The 23,034-nt window shown below is 44.2% G+C and overlaps 1 protein-coding gene across 7 annotated transcripts in view; it reads right to left on the bottom strand.

Moving 5' to 3' along the window:
• Nucleotides 1–23,034, bottom strand: part of igf2bp2a (insulin-like growth factor 2 mRNA binding protein 2a) — a 75,500-nt gene that overhangs the window by 8,591 nt on the left and 43,875 nt on the right. For 5 of the 7 annotated variants that reach the window (XM_061841743.1, XM_061841736.1, XM_061841738.1 and 2 more), the window contains 13 exons: nt 16,803–16,851; nt 15,314–15,365; nt 14,983–15,046; nt 13,496–13,789; nt 12,070–12,204; nt 9,761–9,883; nt 9,065–9,200; nt 6,108–6,245; nt 4,576–4,644; nt 2,865–2,981; nt 2,711–2,785; nt 1,147–1,278; nt 878–991 (listed from right to left, as the gene is read on the bottom strand). In XM_061841743.1, coding sequence (XP_061697727.1) covers nt 878–991; nt 1,147–1,278; nt 2,711–2,785; nt 2,865–2,981; nt 4,576–4,644; nt 6,108–6,245; nt 9,065–9,200; nt 9,761–9,883; nt 12,070–12,204; nt 13,496–13,789; nt 14,983–15,046; nt 15,314–15,365; nt 16,803–16,851 — 1,498 coding nt within the window. The remainder of the gene's footprint in view (nt 1–877; nt 992–1,146; nt 1,279–2,710; nt 2,786–2,864; nt 2,982–4,575; nt 4,645–6,107; nt 6,246–9,064; nt 9,201–9,760; nt 9,884–12,069; nt 12,205–13,495; nt 13,790–14,982; nt 15,047–15,313; nt 15,366–16,802; nt 16,852–23,034) is intronic. The other 2 variants (XM_061841740.1, XM_061841742.1) reach the window with 2 other exon arrangements.

Below are 23,034 nucleotides of genomic sequence, written 5' to 3'. Positions count from 1 at the left end.
GACGTCGCTTATTTTGAGTAGTCTTGACCAATGTTTCCTCGAAGCTGCGCCACTCTGCAATTGCGCACTTGTCGCACACTCTCATCGCACATGAAAACCGATTCACCGCAGTGAACCACAGCCTGACATCTTTTATTTTTAAACACGGAAACACACGATCTCTAACGAGCTGCTGCTCAGCCTACTTCAACTTCCTGGTTTACCTGACACCGCCCCCCCCTACGCTCTTAAAAGGGTACACTCATAATTACAAACAGAACACACACCCGTAACTTTATATCTGCGGGCATGACTGACCACACCCGTACATTTTCCAAATGTAACTGCGCAAACACTCAGAACTATATACTGTGGTATCCAATTGTGGAGATTTAACAAACTGTTTTCGTCATTTTAGTTTCCCTGACATTTTGGGGCGTGGCTAAAACACAGCAGTGTGATGCACTTTGAAGTTGCCCCTCCCCCACTATACAAGAACTTGAACACCTAGTTCGCATGAGTGGTTAACTGGCGGAATTGCAACGTGCAGCTAGCAAGCTATCCCATTGCTAGCCGTTTTTGGGTAAAACGCAAATTATAATACAAATGCATTTGTGTTGTGGCAGACAACACAACAACCTCAGAGCAGACATGGCATCTGTAAAGCTGATGTTTAAGGTGAAATTAAATTTTTCGCATGAGCAGTTAACTGGCGGAATTGCAATGTACAGCTCGCTAGCTATGCCAATGCCTCAAAAGTGCATCTTCCCTTCGGGTAATCTGTTTGTTGTCACGGAGATAATCTTTCAAAAAACTCAAATTGTGTCAAAACCAAACAGTTCTATGAACGTTGACCGACCATTGGAAGGAATGAAGTTGATAGTTTGTGCTGGTGTACCTGACTGGCGAAGAAATGGCCACTGATCTTCACAAACACTTCGTCGTTCTCATCTGGAGTTTGGTCCCGCGGTACGATGACCTCTGCGCTCGTAAGGTTCTGAAGCTCGTTCACCTGGAGTCAAGCGCACAGTCAGTACGCCACAAAAAAAAGGTGCCTCTCACCCCAAAGCCAACTGGGAAAGGCCGCAGCTCGCCCGGCACCCGAGTCGGGACACACACAGTATAGAATATTTGGGGACAGATGAAAAAATGCGCCAGTGAACTCACCGTCTTCCCGCCTTTCCCGATGACCCGTCCGGCTGCAGTAGAAGGAACCTTTATGTGGGTCTCCAGTTTGACTTCCTCCTTCCCAGAGAAGAAGTTCTCCTCTTTCAGCTTCCCAAATATCCGACCCTGGGCCTGGAACACAGAGTTGGGTGTGAGGTAAGGAGAGACTGGGGGAGGACAAAGGGGACATTTGACAATTTCACAGAGACCAGGTTGAGCAACAGAACTGAAATGACTGGTGTTTGTGTTTTGCATTGTTTCTTTAAATGCAGTAAAATTATATTTACCATAATTCCCCGCCTACAGAGCCCACCTGGTTATAAGCCTCACCCAGTACATTTGTAAAGGAAATACCATTTGGTACATACAGACGCCGCAGCTTTGTAAAAGCCGCAAGTGCCCACATTGAAACCAAATTGAAACAGGAGATATTTACAGAGAAAGAAAGTCATCAAAATCATCATAACCAAAAGTTCCTTGTTCCTTGGTAAAGTTCTTGCTGTTGAAATACTACTTCTTGAACCGATTCCACAAGAAAGATAGTTTAACGCTAGCGCCGCTGCGCTAATGTTAACCCTAGCGCCGCACTAACGCTAACGCTATTGCCACGCGAAGAGGGCCGGTTAAAATCACTGAGATGCGGCAGTAACACGCTAGCGCAGCACGAACAGGGCCGGACCAGTAAAAGTCACTTCCTCGGCACATATATTCCACCGGTCTCACTCTTACCTTTTCCGCTCGAGTGCCCCCTTGCGGCCGTGAGAAAAAACAAATTAGCCGCATCACCGCATAAACCGCAAGAGGTGAAAGCGTGTGAAAAAAGTCACGGCTTATAGGCCGGAAATTACGGAATTTACTTCTCACCCCTCATTCTTCACAAATACCATTAAATTATATTCATGTTCATTCCTCCACTTCCATTACCTGGGTATATCTTTGCGGTTCATTCTCTTTGGTTTAGCTTTCAGACAATTACATTTTTTAAAAATTATATTTGGACATAAAGGGTTTCCCCTGGACAGCAAACATGTAAACTATGACCTGTTCACACAGTCTTGAAACCGTCAAAAAAAAATCTTATGAACAATATCCATCCTTCCATTTTCTGAGCCGCTTATCCTCACAAGGGTCGCGGGGAGTGCTGGAGCCTATCCCAGGTGTCAACGGGCCGGAGGCGGGGTACACCCTGAACTGGTTGCCAGCCAATCGCAGTGCACATAGAGACAAACAACAGTCACACTCACAATCACACCTAGGGGCAATTTGAAGTGTCCAATTATTGTTGCATATTTTTGGGACGTGGGAGGAAACCAGAGTGCCTGGAGAAAACCCACGCAGGCACAGGGAGAACATGCAAACTCCACACAGGCAGGTCTGGGATTGAACCCGGGACGTCAGAACTGTGAGGCTAACGCTTTCTATCTTAGCCACCCTGCCGCCCCTTATGAACAATAGTTAACGTTTAGTTTTCTCGAGATATTCTCATATGAATAAATGTATGAATATAATTGTGAGTGAGACCCAATTGTCATTTTCACTGACAACACAACAGTTGCGTTTTCACCTTAAATTGAGCCTCTGGCGTCCCGGTAATGATCACCATCCTCTCGGTGACGTCGGGGCTGTCAGCTGGCGCAATCTGTAAACAAATCGGAGGAGAAGTTCGAGTGTGCACTTAATTTAAACATCCGAACGCCAAGGCCTCTTCTTTTCCGCACCTTGATTGAGGCGCCTGCAAAGTGGGCGAGCTGCTTGATGTGCTGGCCTTTTTTGCCGATGAGAGCTCCCACTGCCTGAGTTGGAATAAAGAGGTAGACAACCTCCTGTTCTGGAGCCTGTCGGCGGAAACAAAGACCCTTTTATACACGCGCACAAGAACCAAAACCTTTTTCTTTTTAATTGAACTCTTTTTTTTTTTCACTTCAAATTGTAATTTAGAAGCAGACAAGAAAAGACGACAGAGCATGACCTTAACATCACATGGACTGAGTCTGGAGGCAAGAGAGCTAAAAACTATAAAAGGTTCCTGTCAGACTTTCCATTAGGAGACAAAAATCATGTGAAAAGAGCTTTCAGGGGAAGAAATGTCCAATATTGAAATCCCTTTTTGGAGTTTCACACATAATCGAAGTGGATTACTTCACTGTACGGCCGGCGAACTATGTGATTTCTTCCAGCCAATCCACCAAGGTTATAATGTAACAATAACAAAAAGTATATTGTACATGTCTTGTAGCACCATGATACATTCTGTTTAAGATAAGGTTTGAATATTTGAGTCATTAAAAAAAATATATACTTTTTGAAAATATACATTTTAAATGAAGTTGAGATGTCTATCAAGTGTAACGCTCCTGTATGTTTTGACTCGACGCCCAGCAAACAAGACTCGGGTCGGAGTTGAGCGTTTTTGCAGCCTGCCCTCGTGTGTTTGTGTACTTGCGGCACGTTGAGTGGATTTAATGAGCCCGAGCTCAACTCTGGGCTGGAACTCTCAATCCAGACATAGTTGCGGTGTTCTGGTGGCGGTGGCGACGCTGCGATGGCGAGCGGCTGTTTTGGATTTAGCTCCCGTGTACGCTATTTTGCTCAACGCGGAGTCAAGGATTTAATGAGCGTTCCTCCCGCGCAAAAGTATTGGCGCTGACGTGTTTGCTTCACAGCAAAAAGGAGATATGCTCTCTAGAGCTTTGCTTTCGAGACATCCGAATATCTCCGCTCGTGGGACACAATATAGGTACAGCTGCACGCCCGTTATGAAGATTCAATTGTCACATTTTGATTGAATGGATATAGAATAGAGTTCAACAGCATGCTTATTGTTGTGGTGGAGAAATGTACTGCAACATACTAAGATCTGCTTCTAATATAGAAAAATAAGTGTGTTTGATTATTAAAAAAACATACTGCTTTTTCCAACCATCCATTTTCTTAGCCGCTCATCCTCACAAGGGTCAAATGCATAACACATTTATTGTCCATGCTCAATGACACTTGTGAGGATCAGCGGCTCAGAAAATGGATAGATGTACAGTATTAGAATGCATTTCAACCAAACTCACTGTTGCTAAAATACATAAAATATTATTTTGGTTGGTTTCTTAATCATCTGTTAAGATAAAGTTTATTGGGGAAGTTTATTACAACGCATATAATATAGGAATTCATATTTTAACCGAGCCTCCATATTTATGAGTGAGAAAAATACATAAAATGATGTTACATTATTAGAATAAAAAAGAATTTGGCCTCTCTGTTTCCCCGGATAGATGCTTGGTACCCTGCGCAATAATTTAAATAAATGTCCCCGGCAACAATATGAGGAAATACATCTTCGAAACAGATCTCAGCCCGGCGCAGAACACTTGTGTTGTGGCTGGGTGTCGCCATGGCAACAGTCAGTGTGGTGCAGCTTTTTGGAGGACATACTGAGTGCTGGTGGGGGACGGCACTCGCTGGAGGAACCCCGTACAGGCCACTGAGATGTGAAGAGTGACTCTGCAAGTGAAGTGACAAGCAGGCGAATCAGGGTGGTGCACGTACGCACGCGTTCCCAGACACACTCACACAGGCTCCGGAACTGGGGGGGGGGGGGGGGGTTTTTTTTTTTTTTCCCAGGCATGAAGTCGTCGTGAATCATGCTCCGTGAAGCCCGCCGCTACGTTCCGGCTCGTTCGGTCTCACGCTGCTCGGCTCGGAATGGCGGCAGTGAGCGCAGACTTTTGTTTTACGCGCACACTGACTCATCTCCGGAGAGTTTTGAGGTGGGGGTGCGACGAGGGGAGGGATTCAAACTGTGTCCCACAACTTTTGGGGAAGAGCTCCTTTTAAGTAGCGTGTCAGGGATGTCTGGTGCACGAGGTTGGCCAGCAAACTTTATTGCTATATGAGCCAGAAGATACAATCAGCAGCTAGAGGCTGTACTAGACGTTACGCTAGCTAGACGCAAATGCAACTGAACGGGACAAACGACAACAAATTACAGTTCGAGACTCGCACCTGCACAACTGCAGACTGACCATTGCATACCAACTCGTTGCAACGGAAACATTTTGAACCCTGGTGTTCCATTTTTGGACGGGTCACATACCACGGTATGATTTTTTTAAAAAAAAATTGAAACACAAATGACATGGCACGATTGTCAAGGAAGAAATTTCCCTTGTTGCTTGACGGCAGCATGGGTTCAAATCCCACTCAGCGATGGTGTCGATATGTGCCCTCCGATTGACTGGCGACCAGTTCAGGGCGTCGTCTGCCTATCTCCCGAAGTTTGCTGGCATAGGCTCGGGCACTCCCCGACCCTTGTGTGGATAAGCATTTTGGAAAATGGATAATATTAATGTGGACCCAACACAGTCAAGCCAAACATACTCCCAACTTCAGCATCCGCAGATTCACCCTGAAAAGTGATTTTTTTCGGTCTGAAAGCTTCAAACCACAGCAAAACTAGTGACCAACGGTCCCCACTCATGAAAACTGCGGAAGTTTGCAATTTGCTTTGAAGCGGCTATTTTTTATTTTTTTTGCTTATGTCCGTGAATATTTGTGCTTTCAAATCAAAATCGTTTGCTACCAAATTCGAACCACATGCACTAGATCGATGACGACATGTTTTTATCACCGTGTGTTGGCAGAGCGTGACGACTAAGTTTGCCGACTCGCCATAAAACAGAAAACTGCAATAAATTGGCTCCAGCGTTCTGGAGGTTGATCAAAGGTCTTATGTGTGATGACGGTTCCACCCCGAAGACATTCCGGACTGTATATTTTTCTGGCATACTTCCCACCTTTCTCCAGATCGGGTATGGGGTTGCAAATCTTGTTCATGGCAGATTTTGTTTGTCATAGCATTGTAAGGTGGGTCAGATCAAATCATTGGAGGTTCCTCAGCTCTGATCTCAAGCACCCCAAAACTTCACAGCTTTTATGCTTGTGTGGATCAGGAGAAAGAGACTTACTAAGAATGGGTTGTATCCTCCTTGTGCCACAGGGGGGACCGAACTGCGAGGTCCAGCGGCTGGCGGCAGCACCGGCAGACCAGAGGAGAAGATGCCCAGAGCGTTGAGGTTCAGGCCGGGGATAAGGTTGGCCTGTTGCTGGGACAAGACGACACAGCCACATAGATTGGAGTTAGCAGAAGTTCTCACAGTTCTGAGGTGCGGGTTCGATCCCGGCCCCGCCTGTGTAGAGTTTGCATGTTCTTGCGTGGGTTTTCTCCAGGCACTCCGGTTTCCTCCCACATCCCAAAAACATGCAACATTAATTGGACAAAATTGCCCCTATCTGTGATTGTAAGTGTTTGTCTCTCTGTGCCCTGCGATCGGCTGGCAATCAGTTCAGGGTGTACCCCGCCTACTGCCTGTTCACAGCTGGGATAGGCTCCAGCACACCCTGCGACCCTCGTGAGGATAAGCGGCAAAGAAAATGGATGAAGGGAGTATTTAAACAGCGACCAAGGAACAAGTAACTTTTGATTGTGTTTTTTGGGTTATGGGAAATGTCAAAATCTATGTAGCTCTGGGGTCATACTGGGGTCAAAAGAAGACCCGGCTGGTGGGGCATTACTTTGGAGAAGTATGAAGCTTTGGGTTAGATTGGATCTGCAACTCTGAACATAAAGTATCTGATTGAAAAAAAATAGTTCCAGGAAGTTTAAGTGGCTTAAAGTAATTAATTACAGTTTAGGGTGTAAATATTGATGAATAACATTGGATCCCATCAAACATTTATGGCAGCATTAAGGAAGTAGACCCTCGTAAGTCTAAAAAAAAAACTTGTTGTCTGAACAGCTCGGGATTGGATTAATTTGAAAATTTCATGGAAAATTTTATGAATCATCAATTCAGATCTCATATAGTAATGTAATGAGAAGAAACAAAAGCAAAGTTTCTATACGTGTGAATGTGAGTCTCAGTGGTTGTTTGTATATATTTGTCTTGCAATTAGTGGCAACTACTTCAGGGCATACTGTACCCTGCTGTCATGAGCCAAGCTGGACCACGTCCAAGAGGGGCGTAGCCACTGCCCTGGCCGGTGACACCTGTCACCGCTTGCGGCTGTTTCTGTGCCACCTCAGCTTGAATAAAATTATGCCTAACATCATGTCCTCGTCTTGGAGTCCTGCATTTGGGTGCAGCCCCGCACCAGAGGTCCGTGACACCCTGCTTGTCCCCCAAAGTTAACCTTTTAGAGGCTACAGCATATCTGCGACCCTTGTCAGGACAAGTGATAAAAAAAATGGATGGATGGATAAAAAGTCTGCTTGAGCAAAGAGCAGAGCTGCTATACATTGTCAGGAAGTTTCCGTACATCCAACATGTTCAAGCTGTATGGACGTTTTTTACTTGGCAGACACTCTTTATGTCATCCTGACACCACTGTTCTACTACATCGTTAAAGTGTGCACATTTTCTCATTTTATTTGAGTGTGTGTCTCCTTGTGTTAATGATCCGTTAACAACATAATTAACTTCTGTAGGTAGTCGGGAAAGGCACGTATGCTGGGGCGTCGCTTACAGCAGTGTGTAATATCACCACACTCGCACAAGGTGGCGCACAGAGTTTAGTGGAGACAGGCAGTCACTCAACGAGCAGCAGGAAGGCCGACACTGACCACAACCGTATGATCACTACCGCCAAGGAAGTGACCGAGGAAGTCAGCATCGTCAAAATCAAAAGAATTATGTTGAACCATTCAAAAATGAATTCATAATTTTACATGGATGAACATACAAACTCCACACAAGGAGGCGGGAACGCAAGATATGAAGTATGAATTTCAGTGAGTGCAATACACAATGAGTAAGTCAGAATTCTAACAAATATCTGCATAAAAAAATCTTACAGGCCATATATAAATATAATATAAATGTCGCACAAGACTAGTAATGGTAATAAAAAAAAGTGCTTACGTATTCTTCCACCCATGTGCAAACGAGTTCCTTAAATGTTTTCAAAAAGCTCCTGAACAATCTTACATTCTACATACATTCTTCTTCTTCTTTTGTTCTGGTATTTGTAGGGTTTCGCGGACATCTACACTCCCTGAATGATTATTTTTTTTTAATTTTGGTCATCAGTACTTGGGAGTAAAATTAGCATGTGGGGATGTGTGTCAAAGTGGTAAACAAGCAACTGTTATTGACCCGCTCGGGGCCGCAGCCAGCGCCGATTGATGATGTGATGGGTGGGTGGGGGGGGGGGGGGGGGTGAGACAGTTGCTGGGAAAAAGCGCTGCGTTACGAGGACGATTTACAAGTAGCGGGGAGAAGGTCGGAGGCTCCGCGGATGAGCCACACGACTGTGAAGCGATCACGTGACGCTCTGTTTACTAGTCATTGCTAATTACCAAGCGTAAACTGTCTGTCATGTACCGTAATTTCCGCTCTACAAGCCGCGACTTTTTTCACACGCTTTCAACCCTGCGGTTTACGCAGTGATGCAAGCAATTTGTGCATTTTTTCCAACGGGCGCAAGGGGGCACTCGAGCGGAAAAGTTAAGAATGAGACCGGTGGAATATATGTGCCGAGGGAGTGACTTTTACTGGCCGTGTTAGCGCTGCGCTAGAGTTAGCTAGCGTGTTGCTGCAGTGTTACTGGTGTGTCTCAGTGATATTTACATAAGTTTTATTTTAACCGGCCCTGTTTGTGTTGGTGCAGCGCTAGCGTTAGCACTAGCATTAGCGCCACACTAGCGTTAAATTCTTTTTGTGTACCGTCTTTCTTTGTAAATATCTCATGTTTTAATGTGGGCACTTGCGGCTTTTACACAGCTGTGGCGTATGCATGTACCAAATGGTATTTCCTTTACAAATGTACTCGGTGTGGTTTGTAACCAGGTGCGCGCTGCAGGCTGGGAATTACGGTAATATGTAACATATATACACACAGAGATGATGATTTGACACACACTCACATTAATAGCAGCGACGTCGTTCTCGTAGGCCTCCCGCAGTTTCTTCATGATCTCCGCCTCTGCTTTACAAAGCGCTTCCAAGATTCCCTTCACTGTGATGGTCCTTTCTGGGTTGTAAATAGTTAAGTCTTGTAACCTAGACCGTTGCACACACACACAAGGATATGTCAAAGCGCTGCAAACAAAGAAAAGGAGCCATATTTTGCTTATCACAAAGGGGGTTGTGGTGGGTTTTAATTGGATTCTAGAGTATCTTGCTCAGGAGTTAATGAAGTATGGGGCCTTTCAAAACGGGCATAAACATTTCTGCTGATAAAATAAGCACGTTTATTAGCGCATGTTCATTAAGTCTGAACCACCATGTGGAATTAGAACATACACTAAAATTATTCATACCCTTGCTAAATACTGAGTTAGAGTGAGGCGTTATTTGTCAAATGGTTATCGCTAACCTGGGAATTACACAGAAAAGTGTAACAAGATGTGTGAAGAGATATCGTTGCACAGGTGCACATTTCTCTCTTAGTCGAAAAGTTCTGGGTTGGAATGGCTTTGGGGTTGCACATGTTCAATTTGCTTTAATTTTTTGGGATATTCGTCTCAGTTTTTTTTGCTCTTTTAGGGTAAATATCGCCATAGAAACACCCCAACCTTTTCTGGAGAGGCGGGATGAGGAGACGAGAGGAGGCGACTTACGAGGAGATGGTTATTTTGGTCCCTGTCTCCTCCTCGATCTTCTTCAAGTTGCGGCCCTCCTTGCCAATGAGGCGGCCCACCAGGCTGTTGTGGGCCAGGAGTTTTAGGGGGATCTCCTCTGGCCTGCACAACACAAACACAAGCGCACACACACACACACATAGTACACGTTACACCAACAATTGCGTGGAGGTGATTAGTGTGTCAGGACTGTTGTGTTATGAAGACGATGAAATAGTTGTGCTTTTTTTGTGTATTTAGCATGTACAATGTGATTTTTCAGTTTGCTTTTACAGCTTCTTTCCACATATAATGACGTTGTCGTACTTATTCTGTGTTTATATGTATGCTATAAATGCAAAATTAAATTAATCACAACACTTCACGCACTGGATGCTTCGTCAGGCAATTTAACGTGTTGTTTAATGTACATTCTGCTGTTTGTAGTGGAGTAGAACTGCACTGCATCATGCAAAACACGGCTTTCTAATGTTTTGCACACCACAACTATTTTAAAAAAGATATATTACAAACAATCTCAAATCAGGTATTCAATCAAATATTGTGACAAGTGAGTAGCGGTTCTAAAAATGTATACAAATGATGTAAAAGGGTCATACATAATAAGTCAAATATTAGACGAGTAATTTACGCTTCTACTAAGCCATACAATAAGTAGCACTAATATTTTTAACCACAAGGACTAAAACATTGACTACCTTAGCATTAGCACATCAGTAACTAACCTCAGAAAGTACTGTTTACGCTAGTTAGCATGAGTATGGCCACTGAACAACAGGCGAGAAGCCACATGACACTAAATTCCACACCTGTACAAACGTTAGCTCCAAGTTTAATGTCTTCGTTAGCTTCAGTCAATTAAGTAAACTCTCTAGCTTGCATTTTACTTACCACGGAGACCACAACTTACATGTAGCTGTGCTCCTAGCCACACGTAGCTCGCACTAACATTGTCTCACATGTTCATAGTCTCAAAGTTGAAACTGACAAGTGTATGATTATTTTATTTGTAGTCTTCATTTTAATTTCAATTTTCTCTTTTGATATTGTTATTTTGAATTTAGTTTTTAATTTTACATTTATTATTGTATTTTGTAATTTAATTGAAATTTTACTTCATTTTTTTTTTTTATTTAACTTTAAGCTAAAGCATTGTTTTTTTTTTAGTCACCCAAAATGTAGTGTTTCTGTATTATTATGCATTACATTGTTTTCATCCATCCATTTTCTTTGCTGCTTATCTTCACGAGGGTCGCGGGAGTACTGGAGCCTATCCCAGCTGTCAACGGTCAGGAGGCAGGACACACCCTGAACTGGTCGCCAGCCAATCCCAGGGCACATGGAGACAAACAGCTGCACTCAAAATCACACCTTGGGAGAATTTAGAGTGTCCAATTGATGTTGCCTGTTTTTCGGATGCGGGAGGAAACTGAAGTTCCCAGAAAAAACATGCAAACTCCACACAGGGAGGGCTGGGATTGAACCCAGGTACTCAGAAGTGTGAGGCCAAGGCTTTACCAGCTGAAACACCGTGCCACCTTGTAAATCCTATATTTAATTTAAATACGGACCATGGCTTTTTTTTTTATATTAACCCGGGGTTTCAAATTTGCAACAGGTTTAATATAATCAAAAATTTTAAGTCCAGAGTATCATTTCCTGAAAGTATCAGATTTTTCTCTCTGCAAAATTTTATTTGGTCCAGAGAGGGTTAAATCAAAATTCCAGTTTTCATGTTATGATTGCCGTCTGATTTTGGCCTGCGAAAATGCAAAGCAAGCCTCAAATTCAGTCTGCATGACATCTAGCTACTAATTAAGCAACGTTTTAATGATCACATTTCTTACAGAGGAGCTTCCTCGAAAACATCTGCTTTCAACCTCGCAACGGGCTAAACAAATGTGTCAGAAGTCTTAAATGAGTAATAAACAACGTCATTATTCTCAGAAAAGAACAAAGCATGACTGATGAAGAAGACCGGCGCGTTTACATTTTAATTGGAACGCACACGGTAGTAAACAAGCGCCGAGCGTCGACGCTGAGAGGTGACAGCGGAGCACATATAGGTGCTGTTAAAACTGTCAAAGCAAATTAGATATGTCATTCATCTTTCTCTAACGCTAAGCCTCCGTCACGTGCGTGTTGTGTGTTTGCTGCGTTCGTGGTCCGAAGCGGAGAGAACGCACGCTGAGATTAAAAGGTGTACCGGCAGGTTAAAGGATAAGATTATAGGCCGCCAAAGTTTATGGCTAATCTCCCGAGGCGACGTGATGTGAACGTGAACTCACGTCTTGGTCTCGTTGGCCTCCTTCTGCATAATGTCCAGGATCATGCGGCACGCTGAAGAGCAGCCCTCCGGGGATGAGTGGATGGTGATCGGCTTCTCGGCCGCGCCGGCGTTTTCCTTCCGATGGATGTCCACTCTGAAAGTGAGAAAAGGATTCAGCAACATTCAGATATTTCAATGATGGAAGCAAGTAGAACCTAGTAATGATAGGAAAACAACTATCTGTCTGTCCATTTTCTTTGCCGCTTATCCTCACGAGGGTCGCGGGGAGTGCCGGAGCCGATCCTAGCTGTCTACGGGCAGGAGGCAGGGTACACCCTGAACTGGGTGCCAGCCAATCACAGGGCACACTGAGAAAAACAACCAATCACACTCACAATCACACCTAGGGGCAATTTAGAGTGTGCAATTAATGTTGCATGTTTTTGGGATGCGGGAGGAAACGGGAGTGCCCGGAGGAAACCCACGCAGGCACAGGGGGAGCATTCAAACTCAAAAACAACTATATATATTTATATATATGATATTTGTGTAAGTGGCGGCACGGTGGATCAGCTGGCAAAGCGTTGGCCTCACAGTTCTAGGGACCGGGGTTCGATCCCGCCCCCACCTGTGTGGACCTTGCATGTTCTCCCCGTGCCTGCGTGGGTTTCCTCCCACATCCCAAAAACATGCAACATTAATTGGACACTCTAAATTGCCCCTAGGTGTGAGTGTGAATGTCTCTATGTGCCCTGCGATTGGCTGCCAACCAGTTCAGCGTGTACCCCGCCTCCTATCCGTTGACAGCTTGGATAGGCTCCAGCACTGCCCGCGACCCTCATGAGGATAAGTGGCAAAGATAATGGATGGATGGATGGATATTTGTGTAAGTGAATGATCGATCTAATCTAACTTGCACCCAAAGACACTAGCCATAAAGAATGCTACATTTTAGCAAGTCAATGTCTGATACACACACGCCGCTTATCCTGACAAGGCTCACGGGAGTGCCAGAGCCCATCCTCGCTATCATTGGGCGAAAGGCACCCCGAACTGGTCACCAGTTAGCCACAGGGCACACATCGACACCATCGCCGAGCTTGACTCGATCCCACAGTGTCCAGACCAAAGTCAGGTGTGTGTACCACAACACCATCAGTGACCTCACAAAAAGTGGATACTCGTATTATGTACTTTGTGGTGTCTCGTGGAAGAGCAATGACTTGTTCTGGCTGTCACTATACGTTGCTGGCATAGATTGAGGAAGAAAAATACACTCTGTTGAAGTATTTTCAGACCTGTTAAGTGAAATTGGATAAAATTCAGACGCTCTCTCACTGGCCACGAATGAGTAACGTCACTCGGGTTGCGATGGAATCACTTCCCGAGATCAGAGCTGTTCACTCATTGGTCTCAGTGAGTATCTTTCGAGCTCGGTTGCTTACTTCGACTGCGTCTGCTTGGTGACGTTCTTGATGGTGAGGCCCTCCTTGCCGATGATGGCGCCCACAAACTGAGTGGGAACGAGCATGCGCAGAGGAAATTCCTGTTGCTGGCGGGGCCGCGGGGCGCCGAAGCCTCCGGAGGGGCCGGGCTGGGGTGTTTCCTGGTCCCGGGACAACCGGCCGCCGCGTCGACCTCGGGCGGCCTGGACGGGCGGAGCGGCATCCAAGTCCATGATGTACGACACCCTGAAGGAGAAGTCGTCGCACTGCTGCCCTGTCAACTTCTCAATGGCTCTGAAAGGTAGACCAACAGAAAATATTAATATTAACCCGCATGAAAATAAAAATCACTTGCATCTATGTACGTATATTTAACTAGGGTACACATGTTTTCGAACAAATCAGTTTTCGAACGAAAATTTCGAGATTTTTTTGCTTCTCTTTTTGAACGAAAAGCTTGGAACGCATTATTTCCTTTTCCATTCATTGTAATGGGAAACATCGATTGGGTTTTCGAACAAATCACTTTTCGGACCGTTTTCTGGAATGGATTGTGGTCAAGAACCAAGCTATCACTGCATTTGTATAAGTTATATCTTATATATTTTATTTAAAAATATACATAATGGAAATACAATATTTTTCAGTCCCTTATTGCTTACAACTGCACGCAGAACATTTTACATACTGTCTTTTCGTATTTGTTTTGACTTTGCAACTTTTTTTATAGATGGTGTGAATGTCATTTAATTTTGGGGTACATTAATAGCTAATTGCACTGCGAATGGCTGACAACCAGTTCAGGGTGTACCCCCGCCTCCTGCCCGTTGACAGCTCGGCTAGGCTAGGCTCCAGCACTCCCCGTTACCCTTGTGAGGATAAGCAACTGAGAAACTGGATGGATTAATTGCCAAGTGTATACTGGTTTAGCAGATGCAATAGCAAACCAATTTGGGTCACCAGGAGGTTTGCAATATTTCATCCATGCATCCATTTTCTTTGCCGCTTATCCTCACGAGGATCACAAGACAAACAGCCGCACTCACAATTACACCTCGGGGCAATTTAGAGTGTCCAATTAATGGTTCGTGTTCTTGGGATGTGGGAGGAAACCGGAGTGCCCGGAGAAAACCCACGCAGGCACGGGGAAAACACACAAACCCCACACAGGCGGGGCCGGGATCGAACCCGGGTCCTCAGAACTATGATGCCAACGCTTCACCAGCTGATCCGCCGTGCCACCTTTTCGATATTTTTTATTGCTAATTCTGATGTGCGCTGTAATGCGACATGAAACAGGACAACAGCCAATCCGCAAGTTGCCTGTGACATCTGGTTTGGGAGGGAACTACCGATGTCGGGTAGAGATGTGGTCCACCGCACACAATAAGCACACACTTGCTTGTGTTTTGAAAGAAATCAGCTAAGATGTGAAAACTTTTTTTTAATTTCAGAAGATTTGACATTAAAATGTTTGCCGTACTCACTCTTTAGCTTCCTCCTTGGTTGCGTATGTAACATTCACCACTGCTGTTTCTGTGTCAGTGTTGACTGTCAAAGAGAGGAAGCAGACATTAGATGTGGATGTCGTAAGATATCGTCACAAAGTAAATAATGCCCCACTATGACATTGCGATAATACGTGACACTGTTCTCATTCTAACAGTTCAACAAATGTGTTGCGCTGCTTTGTTGCCATTTGTCAATCAATTCACGTATGGTCTCGTGCAACATGTTGATTAGCTTTAACTGGAAAACTGTTGCCTCACACCGATAACAAAAATAGGCTGAAATAACAGAACGAAGAAGAGTCGGTACCTTGTTCTACATTTTCTACAGTCCCATATCGAGCTAGCAGGCCGTCGAAATCCTAGCGGAGAGATGACAGCGTCAGTAAATTGAGTGAGGATGTAGAAAACAATACAGTACACGGACATACTGGAAAATTCACACGGAAATGTTGAATTGTAATATCGTAGTAGTAATAGCACTAAGCAGTAAACTTGTTCATTTAAATTCATCAGTCAGTATGTATTGTTCTGCTGCGCCGTGGCTTGTATTGCTGTTTAGGTCCCGCCTTGCTGTGCGGGTCTGATTCTGCCGTCGTGGCACAACTTGTCGGTTTTAATGCCACTCAAAGTGGGTACTTTTCACCAGACAAAGTCAACATCCTTTACATTTGCCCAATGAGAATTTATACACATTAAGGGTCCTGTAATTTATAGAATAATTTGGTGTATTAATTCAGTTTTCCACAAAACTCTATTTATCCATCCATCCATTTTCTTGGCCGCTTATCCTCACGAGGGTCGCGGGGAGTGCTGGAGCCTATCCCGGCTGTCAACGGGTATGAGGCGGGTACACCCTGAACTGGTCGCCAGCCAATCGCAGGGCACATGGAGACAGACAACAATAGCACTCTCAATCACACCTAGGGGCAATTTAGAGTGTCCAATTAATGTCGCATGTTTTCGGGAAGTGGGAGGAAACCGGAGTGCCTGGAGAAAACCCACGCAGGCACGGGGAGAACATGCAAACTCCACACAGGCGGGTCCAGGATGCAACCCGGGACCTCAAAACTGTGAGGCAAACACTTTACCAGCTGAGCCACCGTGCCTGCAAACTCCATTTATTCATTTATTATTTGTTTTATTTATTTATGTAGTGAAGTAATTTGCCAATTGACTTATTGGAAACAATGCCATTTAGAATACCAGTTAAAAAAACAATTTTACATAAAAAAATTTAATATACACGATCAAATTATTGATTCAATAATTATAATTAAATTAATTACAAATAATAGGATTTAAAAAGAAGAATGAATTATCATTTTACTATCGAAACGATGTATTTTACACATTTGAATTTTTTTCCCCCTTTACCACATTTACAAATGGTTTGGCGCACATGTACAGTATGTTTTAAAGATAAAATCTGGTCCTTGAGCACAAAGATTTGATGCCCCTGATTTATATCTTTTACATTAGCACGTAATTATGAAGAGTAAAAGCATACTTGTTAAGCCTCTGTCTGCAACTCACATTACGGAAAAATTAAGCTGTCTCTGATGGACCTCATTGTTTTGAAACAGTAGCCATTATGTGTTACATTTACCACAATGTTGTTAAATCTATATTTCGTAATGGCAAATTTGGTGTGAGCGTATACGAGAAAAACTGACTAAACTAAAGCAGCTAAAGAACATTCAAAAAAGTGAGTCAAGAGCCTGAATTGGGCAAAACTCTGAACTTAATGGACTACTTCACGCTGTTTGGACACGCACACAAACGCACACGTAACTCACTTCCCACTGTAGATGAGGGGGAATGTTCCGGATCTGAATCTTCCGACTCCTGCAGGGATGAGAGACACGGTGAATTTAACGAACCTTGACGCACACACACACGCACACACACAAAACCTCTCACGTATGTTCACATCCATTGTTTCATTGCGTATATCCCAAGTTAACTCCACGAGTCCCCCTCGCCCTCCCACCTCCAATTCTAGAATTGGAAGTGAAAACTATTTGCAAGTATCACATCTGACTGACACAATATTTCCTTAAGATGAGGGAAGCGGTATAGCGCCGCTGCATATCATCTCCCGGGGTTGTTCTTTTTGCAGGCGAGATTAAGTCTTTTCACGGATTGTTATTCCTGTCTTGATAAAACTTCTACGTGCGCCTGGGTTGCCATGGTTACGCCTAACTCGCATCATCGTCGTCCGGCAGCCTCCTTGCCGGGGGTCAGTGACCCTCAGTGGAACCGAGTCAAACAAATGCAGCGGTGTTTTTGATTTATTTAACGCATTTCGTTACATTTTAATTGTAGTTCAATTCTTGCATGACCTACATCCATTTTTGTAAAGCGCGCACATCCTGTCGAGGGCTGCGCGGAACTGGAGACGAAAAAAATCAGGCAAGGGAACAAACTTTGGCGATAGAATTGACGATTTGTGTTTGAGCAAATACGAAGAGGTGGGAGGTCACGGTGGTAGGACGATGTACAATATTTCATCAACCTTTTTTTTTTCCCACTTCAGCACTCCCACACTCAAAATAATTCAAATAATAGCAAATATTGAACAATGTCTCATTACTCTAAATGCACAGAAGCCGATGATGAATCTACTGAATAGAAGATTAAATCACTATAATTAGATAAGCAGTAATCATTTTTTTCACACAGGGTATACTGCGGACGGATGCACTGCACCGTATAGAGAGGAATAAAGTGCGGCGGTAGCGCAAAACCAGAAGGAAAGAGTGTAAAAAAAAAGACAGCTCATGTTCAAAGTTTGTGATCATTCCACGCTTCAAAACGTAGATAAAGTGCAGTGTCGATTGCAAAGCAGAACTAACAAACGTACTACAACAGCATTGATCACCAATACAAAGTACTGATGTTAGCTAATTTAATTAAATTACCGCAATTTCCGGCCTACAAGCCGTGACTTTTTTCACACGCTTTCAACCCTGAGGTTTATCCAGTGATGCAGCTAATTTGTGCATTTTTTTTCAACTCGAGCGGAAAAGGTGAGAATGTGACCGGTGGAATATATGTGCCGAGGAAGTGACTTTTACCAGCCTTGTTAGCACTGCGCTGGCGTTAGCGCTGTGCTAGAGTGTTGCTGCTGTGTTACTGGTGGATTTCAGCACTACTTACCGGTACGTTTTATTTTAACCGGCCCTGTTAGCATTAGCACTAGCGCTGCGTTAGCATTAGCACTACCGTTAAACTCTTTCTGTGTACCATCTTTCTTTGTAAATATCTCGTGTTTCAATGTGGGTTTCAATGTGGGCACTTTTACATGTATGTATGTACCAAATGGTATTTCCTTTACAAATGTACTCGGTGAGGCTTGTAACCAGGTGCGCTCTGTAGGCCGGGAATTACGGTAACGCAGGTATGTCTCAAAAAATTAGAATATTTATATGCATACACACATTAAATTTATGGGTTTAGTGTTTGGGGTCTGTAGAGGGAATATTACATAATCAAGAAACAGTGATCTTGTTAATGTAAAAATTAGGCTGGAATTTGTACTATGAAAACTTTTCATCCCAGTCGTCTTCGGGAAGGAGGCGGGGTACACCCTGAACTGGTCGCCAGCCAATCGGAGGGCACATGGAGACAGACAGACACCCACAATCATACCTAGGGGCAATTTAGAGTCTCCAATGAATGCATGTTTTTGGGATGTGGGAGGAAACCAGATTGCCTGGAGGAAAAAGCACGCAGGCACGGGGGGGCACACAAACTCCACACGGGCGTGGGCGGAAATCGAACCCCTGTCATCAAAACTGTGAGGCCAATGTTCTGACCAGTTGCTCCACTGTGCCAAAAAGTGTTTTCCCAAGTGTTTAACAAATCCATACAATGTATGATTACTGTGATACTTTTCTACCAGCTACCAATTTATTTAGCCAACGACGCCCACCTCCACTTTCAACACTCATTATGGCCAGGCCCCACCTTTTAAACCCACACACATTCAAAGTCGCAGATACTACAGTGTAAAAGACCAGTATGACACCCAAGGACATGGATCATTTTGTACTGATTATCCACTAACCGATGGAATAATCGGAAGAATAATCAATTGTGGAAATATTTGATAGCTGAAGCCCTCAATTACATTATTATATCGTGAAATCGAAATATCTCATCATCAATCCATTTTTACAGCACTTGTAGTCTGAGAAAAATCTACAGTCACACGAACGCCGCAAACGAGGGCTCGAGATTCAAACACAGAACCTCTCGACTGTGAGGCAGACAAGCTTGAGGCAGACTTTTGACAGTTTTTCCTCCCACAATAATAAACATATTGTTAACATCTCATCAGCTGAGTCCAGTGAGGGTAGAAGTGCGTTATGAAAGAAACTTAAGTTCGATTCAAACGTGTCCTCTTTGCAGGTGCTGCTTCTATTAAACAACCACATCGTGGTGTTTTATCACAAGGATTCCACGTTAATTGCTCAAACACAAAAGCACCCGGTGACTGCAAAGTGTGAGAAACAACACGAGCACCAGCAGCACCACAGTCAACACGAGCGAGTTCGAAAAGAAGCAAACGTTTACGCGGAGAAAAACAGCACACACTTGCGCTAAACCCAAAAGTCCTTAAGAGCACTTTGGAGGACAATGAGCAAACATTCCAGGGGGTGAGGTGATGGATTGAGCCGGAGGAGAGGTGAAAGGGGGAGAAATTAGCGTCTGCGGTAGGCTGGTGCGCATTCCTCTGAAGGGGTTTTTGCATCTTTCCCTGGAAAGGAGTGCAGGTCGAAGTTTCCAGGAAAACGCGCATGCAAGGCGTCGGGACGTGAATGAATGACTCTTTCTGATTGTGCTCCTTCGGGGAGGAAAAGAAAAAAAGGAGGAGAGAACCGGGGCAGAGGGTTGAGCATCACCCAGACATTCCACTCGTCACTTCATCCGTCCAACAAAACTGCAAACAAATGAGTTTAATATGTTTGACATCTGCGCCGGGCTGCCGCTATTAAACGGGGCTTGAAATTGATGCACTGACGCTCGTCACTACCCAAGCAAGGAAAAATTGGTCGCGTCAAAGTATTTTAACCACCTTGCCACGCGATACCTTGACAAAAATATGACCGTATGGAAAATAATCACTGAGTAATGCTTGGATCCTGCGAGGATTTCAAGGGAGGTCTTCCCTATTGATTTTGCTAATGGACATATGTGATCTGCACTGAAAGTGCTGCACTTGACGCTGGGTCTTATGTTGACGGAGGTCAAATGTCACTTGAGCCGAACACCACAAAGAGAGCGTCCAGGATCGAGCCGGACCGTGAATACAATTTTAACAGGATTTTAAATGAAAAATTATGATTCAATATCTCCAGTGACCATCATTATTTTACCTTGTTGGATTATTCTAATATAGCTAAAACTGGCTGCATTTAGCATCCCGGCTTAAAGGTCCACTGTCATGAAATGCATGATTTTTAGTATGTTATTAATGAAAAAAACGGCACAGCCAGTATGGACCCAGCTGTTTTTTTCATCACAAAATATGATTTTGACGTATATGGCTTTTTGTAACCGTTTTTGAGAAGAAGCAGGAAGTGACGTACAGGGCAGTAGCGTACTCAAGCGGTTTCGTCTGTTTATACTAGTTTTACCTCCTGGAACGTAGCTCGTTGTTCCTTCGTGTTAGCCAAAATGCCAGCCTGTTGTATTGCTGGATATTGTTCGAACACTCGGGGAGATGGATTTGCTCTTCATACCTTTCCAAAAGATCCGGTTGGTCGTGAAAAATGGATTGCAAGGGTGCAAAGGATGAGAGCTTCGTGGGTTCCAAATGACAGGTAGGTGTGTATACAGCTTAAAAAAAAAAAAAAAAAAAAAAAAAAAACAATAGTTGGGAGGGCGTAATCCGTAAATAAGGGGTGCTAAATGTGTCGATGTGCGCATCGGGAGGCTTCCGTGCAGCAGCCGCTGAAGGATGGCCTCCGCAAGCCTTGTGGATCGCCACCGGCCTTGACGACAAGGCCGAGCCAGCCGCCGGCCTTGTCAAAACAGCTTCAGCCGCGGAAGCGGATTGGACAGGGAGGCAGTTTGTCCGGGGCGTTGTCGTCGGTCGCGGATGAGGAGGCAATTTGGCCATGGCCCCATTGTCACTCGCAGGTGGCATTGTTTTTATCACCAGTCCGCGGAGGTGGATCAGGCGGCGAGTGTGTTTGGCCGTGAGCCGCATATCATCTAAATTTGGCTCGAAACGATAGGGTAATATTGCCCCGGTCACTTCACCCGGTTGTGAGATGTTCTCTTCTTCGAAAAGAGCTTCCGTGTCAGAAGGGGCGTGTTGGTCTCCCATAGTAGGGGGGACGGCGTGTTTTCCGGGATGACGTCACGGGCAGTAGATGCAGGCAATATGGCGACCACTTGGATGTGCATGGATGCCGCGCTCTCCGCCCATATTTATTTTTTCGTTCAGACATTGAAGTGAATGACGTTTTATGTATTCTTCATTTCAATATCTATTTTAGAATGTTTATAGGGATGACACTTGGGCTTTAATATCTCACAAAGATCATCATATCTCAAAAAAGATTGCCAGCGGTGTGTGGCGCGTTCAGAGGGATTTCCTTTTTTTTACACGCTGCTGCTTTAATGCTCTGTTTTCGAAAGACGAGTTGATCCTCCGCTGCCCTTCTCCTTTCATGTGTCTCGGCACACAAGCCACTTCTTGCCTCGTCGCTCGCAAATATGCAGCTTCCTGGATCTTTTTGGAAAAAGTGACACCCCCCCCCCCCCCCCCCGTTTCATTTTAAGCATACCTGTGGCTATACGCTAAGCAGAACATCCCCGCCTGTCTGTCGGTCTGTCTGTTGGCAGCGATGGGTGAGACCCATGACACTGTGGGCTGTTTTGTTTACAGACACACACACAAACACAAGGTGAACCCAGAGAACTCCTGGGCTCCTCCTTTCCCCAGACCAGAGGAGGATGCACACTGGACGGTCACTTCATGTTTGCTGAATGCGACCAAGCCGCCTGCCGCTGGTTTGCAGCACTCCTGCCAACAAGAGGGAGGCGGAGAAGGAGGAGCGAGAAAAAGGAGGCTAGAAATCCTCTCAATTTGGCCTTTAAATAGCCGACGGCGGCCACGCTCATTTGAAAAGCTAATATTTACCGCGCCCACCTCCCGCGGCTAAAACGCGGCGGCAGCACGCGGGGGCGGTCCCGCGGATTTGGACCGGCGAGAGGGGTGGGCGGGCAAGAGGCCGCCCGCCCGTCAAGTCTTTTTGAGGACGATCGACTTTATTGACAGAAATCCTCGAGATAAGTCCACAAGGGGACAAATCACATGACCGCTTCCGCTAGTTCTGATATGACTCACGTTTACTATATGGGCAGCGATAATAAAATATACATGCAAACATATACGTGAAGTCTCCTTATGTTGACATTTGGCCTTTCTCTTTAGCATAATAAAGCAAATTACATAAAAGTAGTTTTAAAATCAATTCTATTATTAATAAAATAAATCATGGGTAAGTATGAAATCAGCATTTCTGTCCACATTTTTGGGTAATATCAATGATAAAACATGTTTGGGTTGTTATTTCAAGTTCAGTTATTTAAGATATTATTGGAATTTGAGTTAATCTATACAGCTCAAATTATTTGAAAACATGTCTCTGTAAAAGTACATTACAGTAATTAATTTCGAATAAAATGAACCTGCTACATTAATGCGAGTTACACATATATTATATTATATTCCGCAAATAAAATTGCTGTGTCCAATGCTGTGTTTTTCAAACGTTACAAGGACACAAAAACGGCTTTCCAGTTTAGCTGTAATCGTTAAGTTGCTTGCTTAGTTTTTGGTGCAAAAAAAAAAAAAGGGATTTCATTCAGTTATGTATTTGGTTAATTCGGCTGCTCCTTTTTTCAACCTCATAAAACAGAAAGTGCAGAGAACTCCAGAGAGAAAGGAATGCAAATGTCATATTGTAATTTGACATTTATTACAATCATATCGAATTGCGTGTTCTCAAT

This window comes from Syngnathoides biaculeatus, chromosome 14 (assembly GCF_019802595.1).
Source record: "Syngnathoides biaculeatus isolate LvHL_M chromosome 14, ASM1980259v1, whole genome shotgun sequence".
Taxonomy (NCBI): Eukaryota; Metazoa; Chordata; class Actinopteri; order Syngnathiformes; family Syngnathidae; genus Syngnathoides; species Syngnathoides biaculeatus.
Note: the sequence above shows the minus strand (reverse complement) of the source record. Positions and strands in the feature narration are given on the sequence as shown.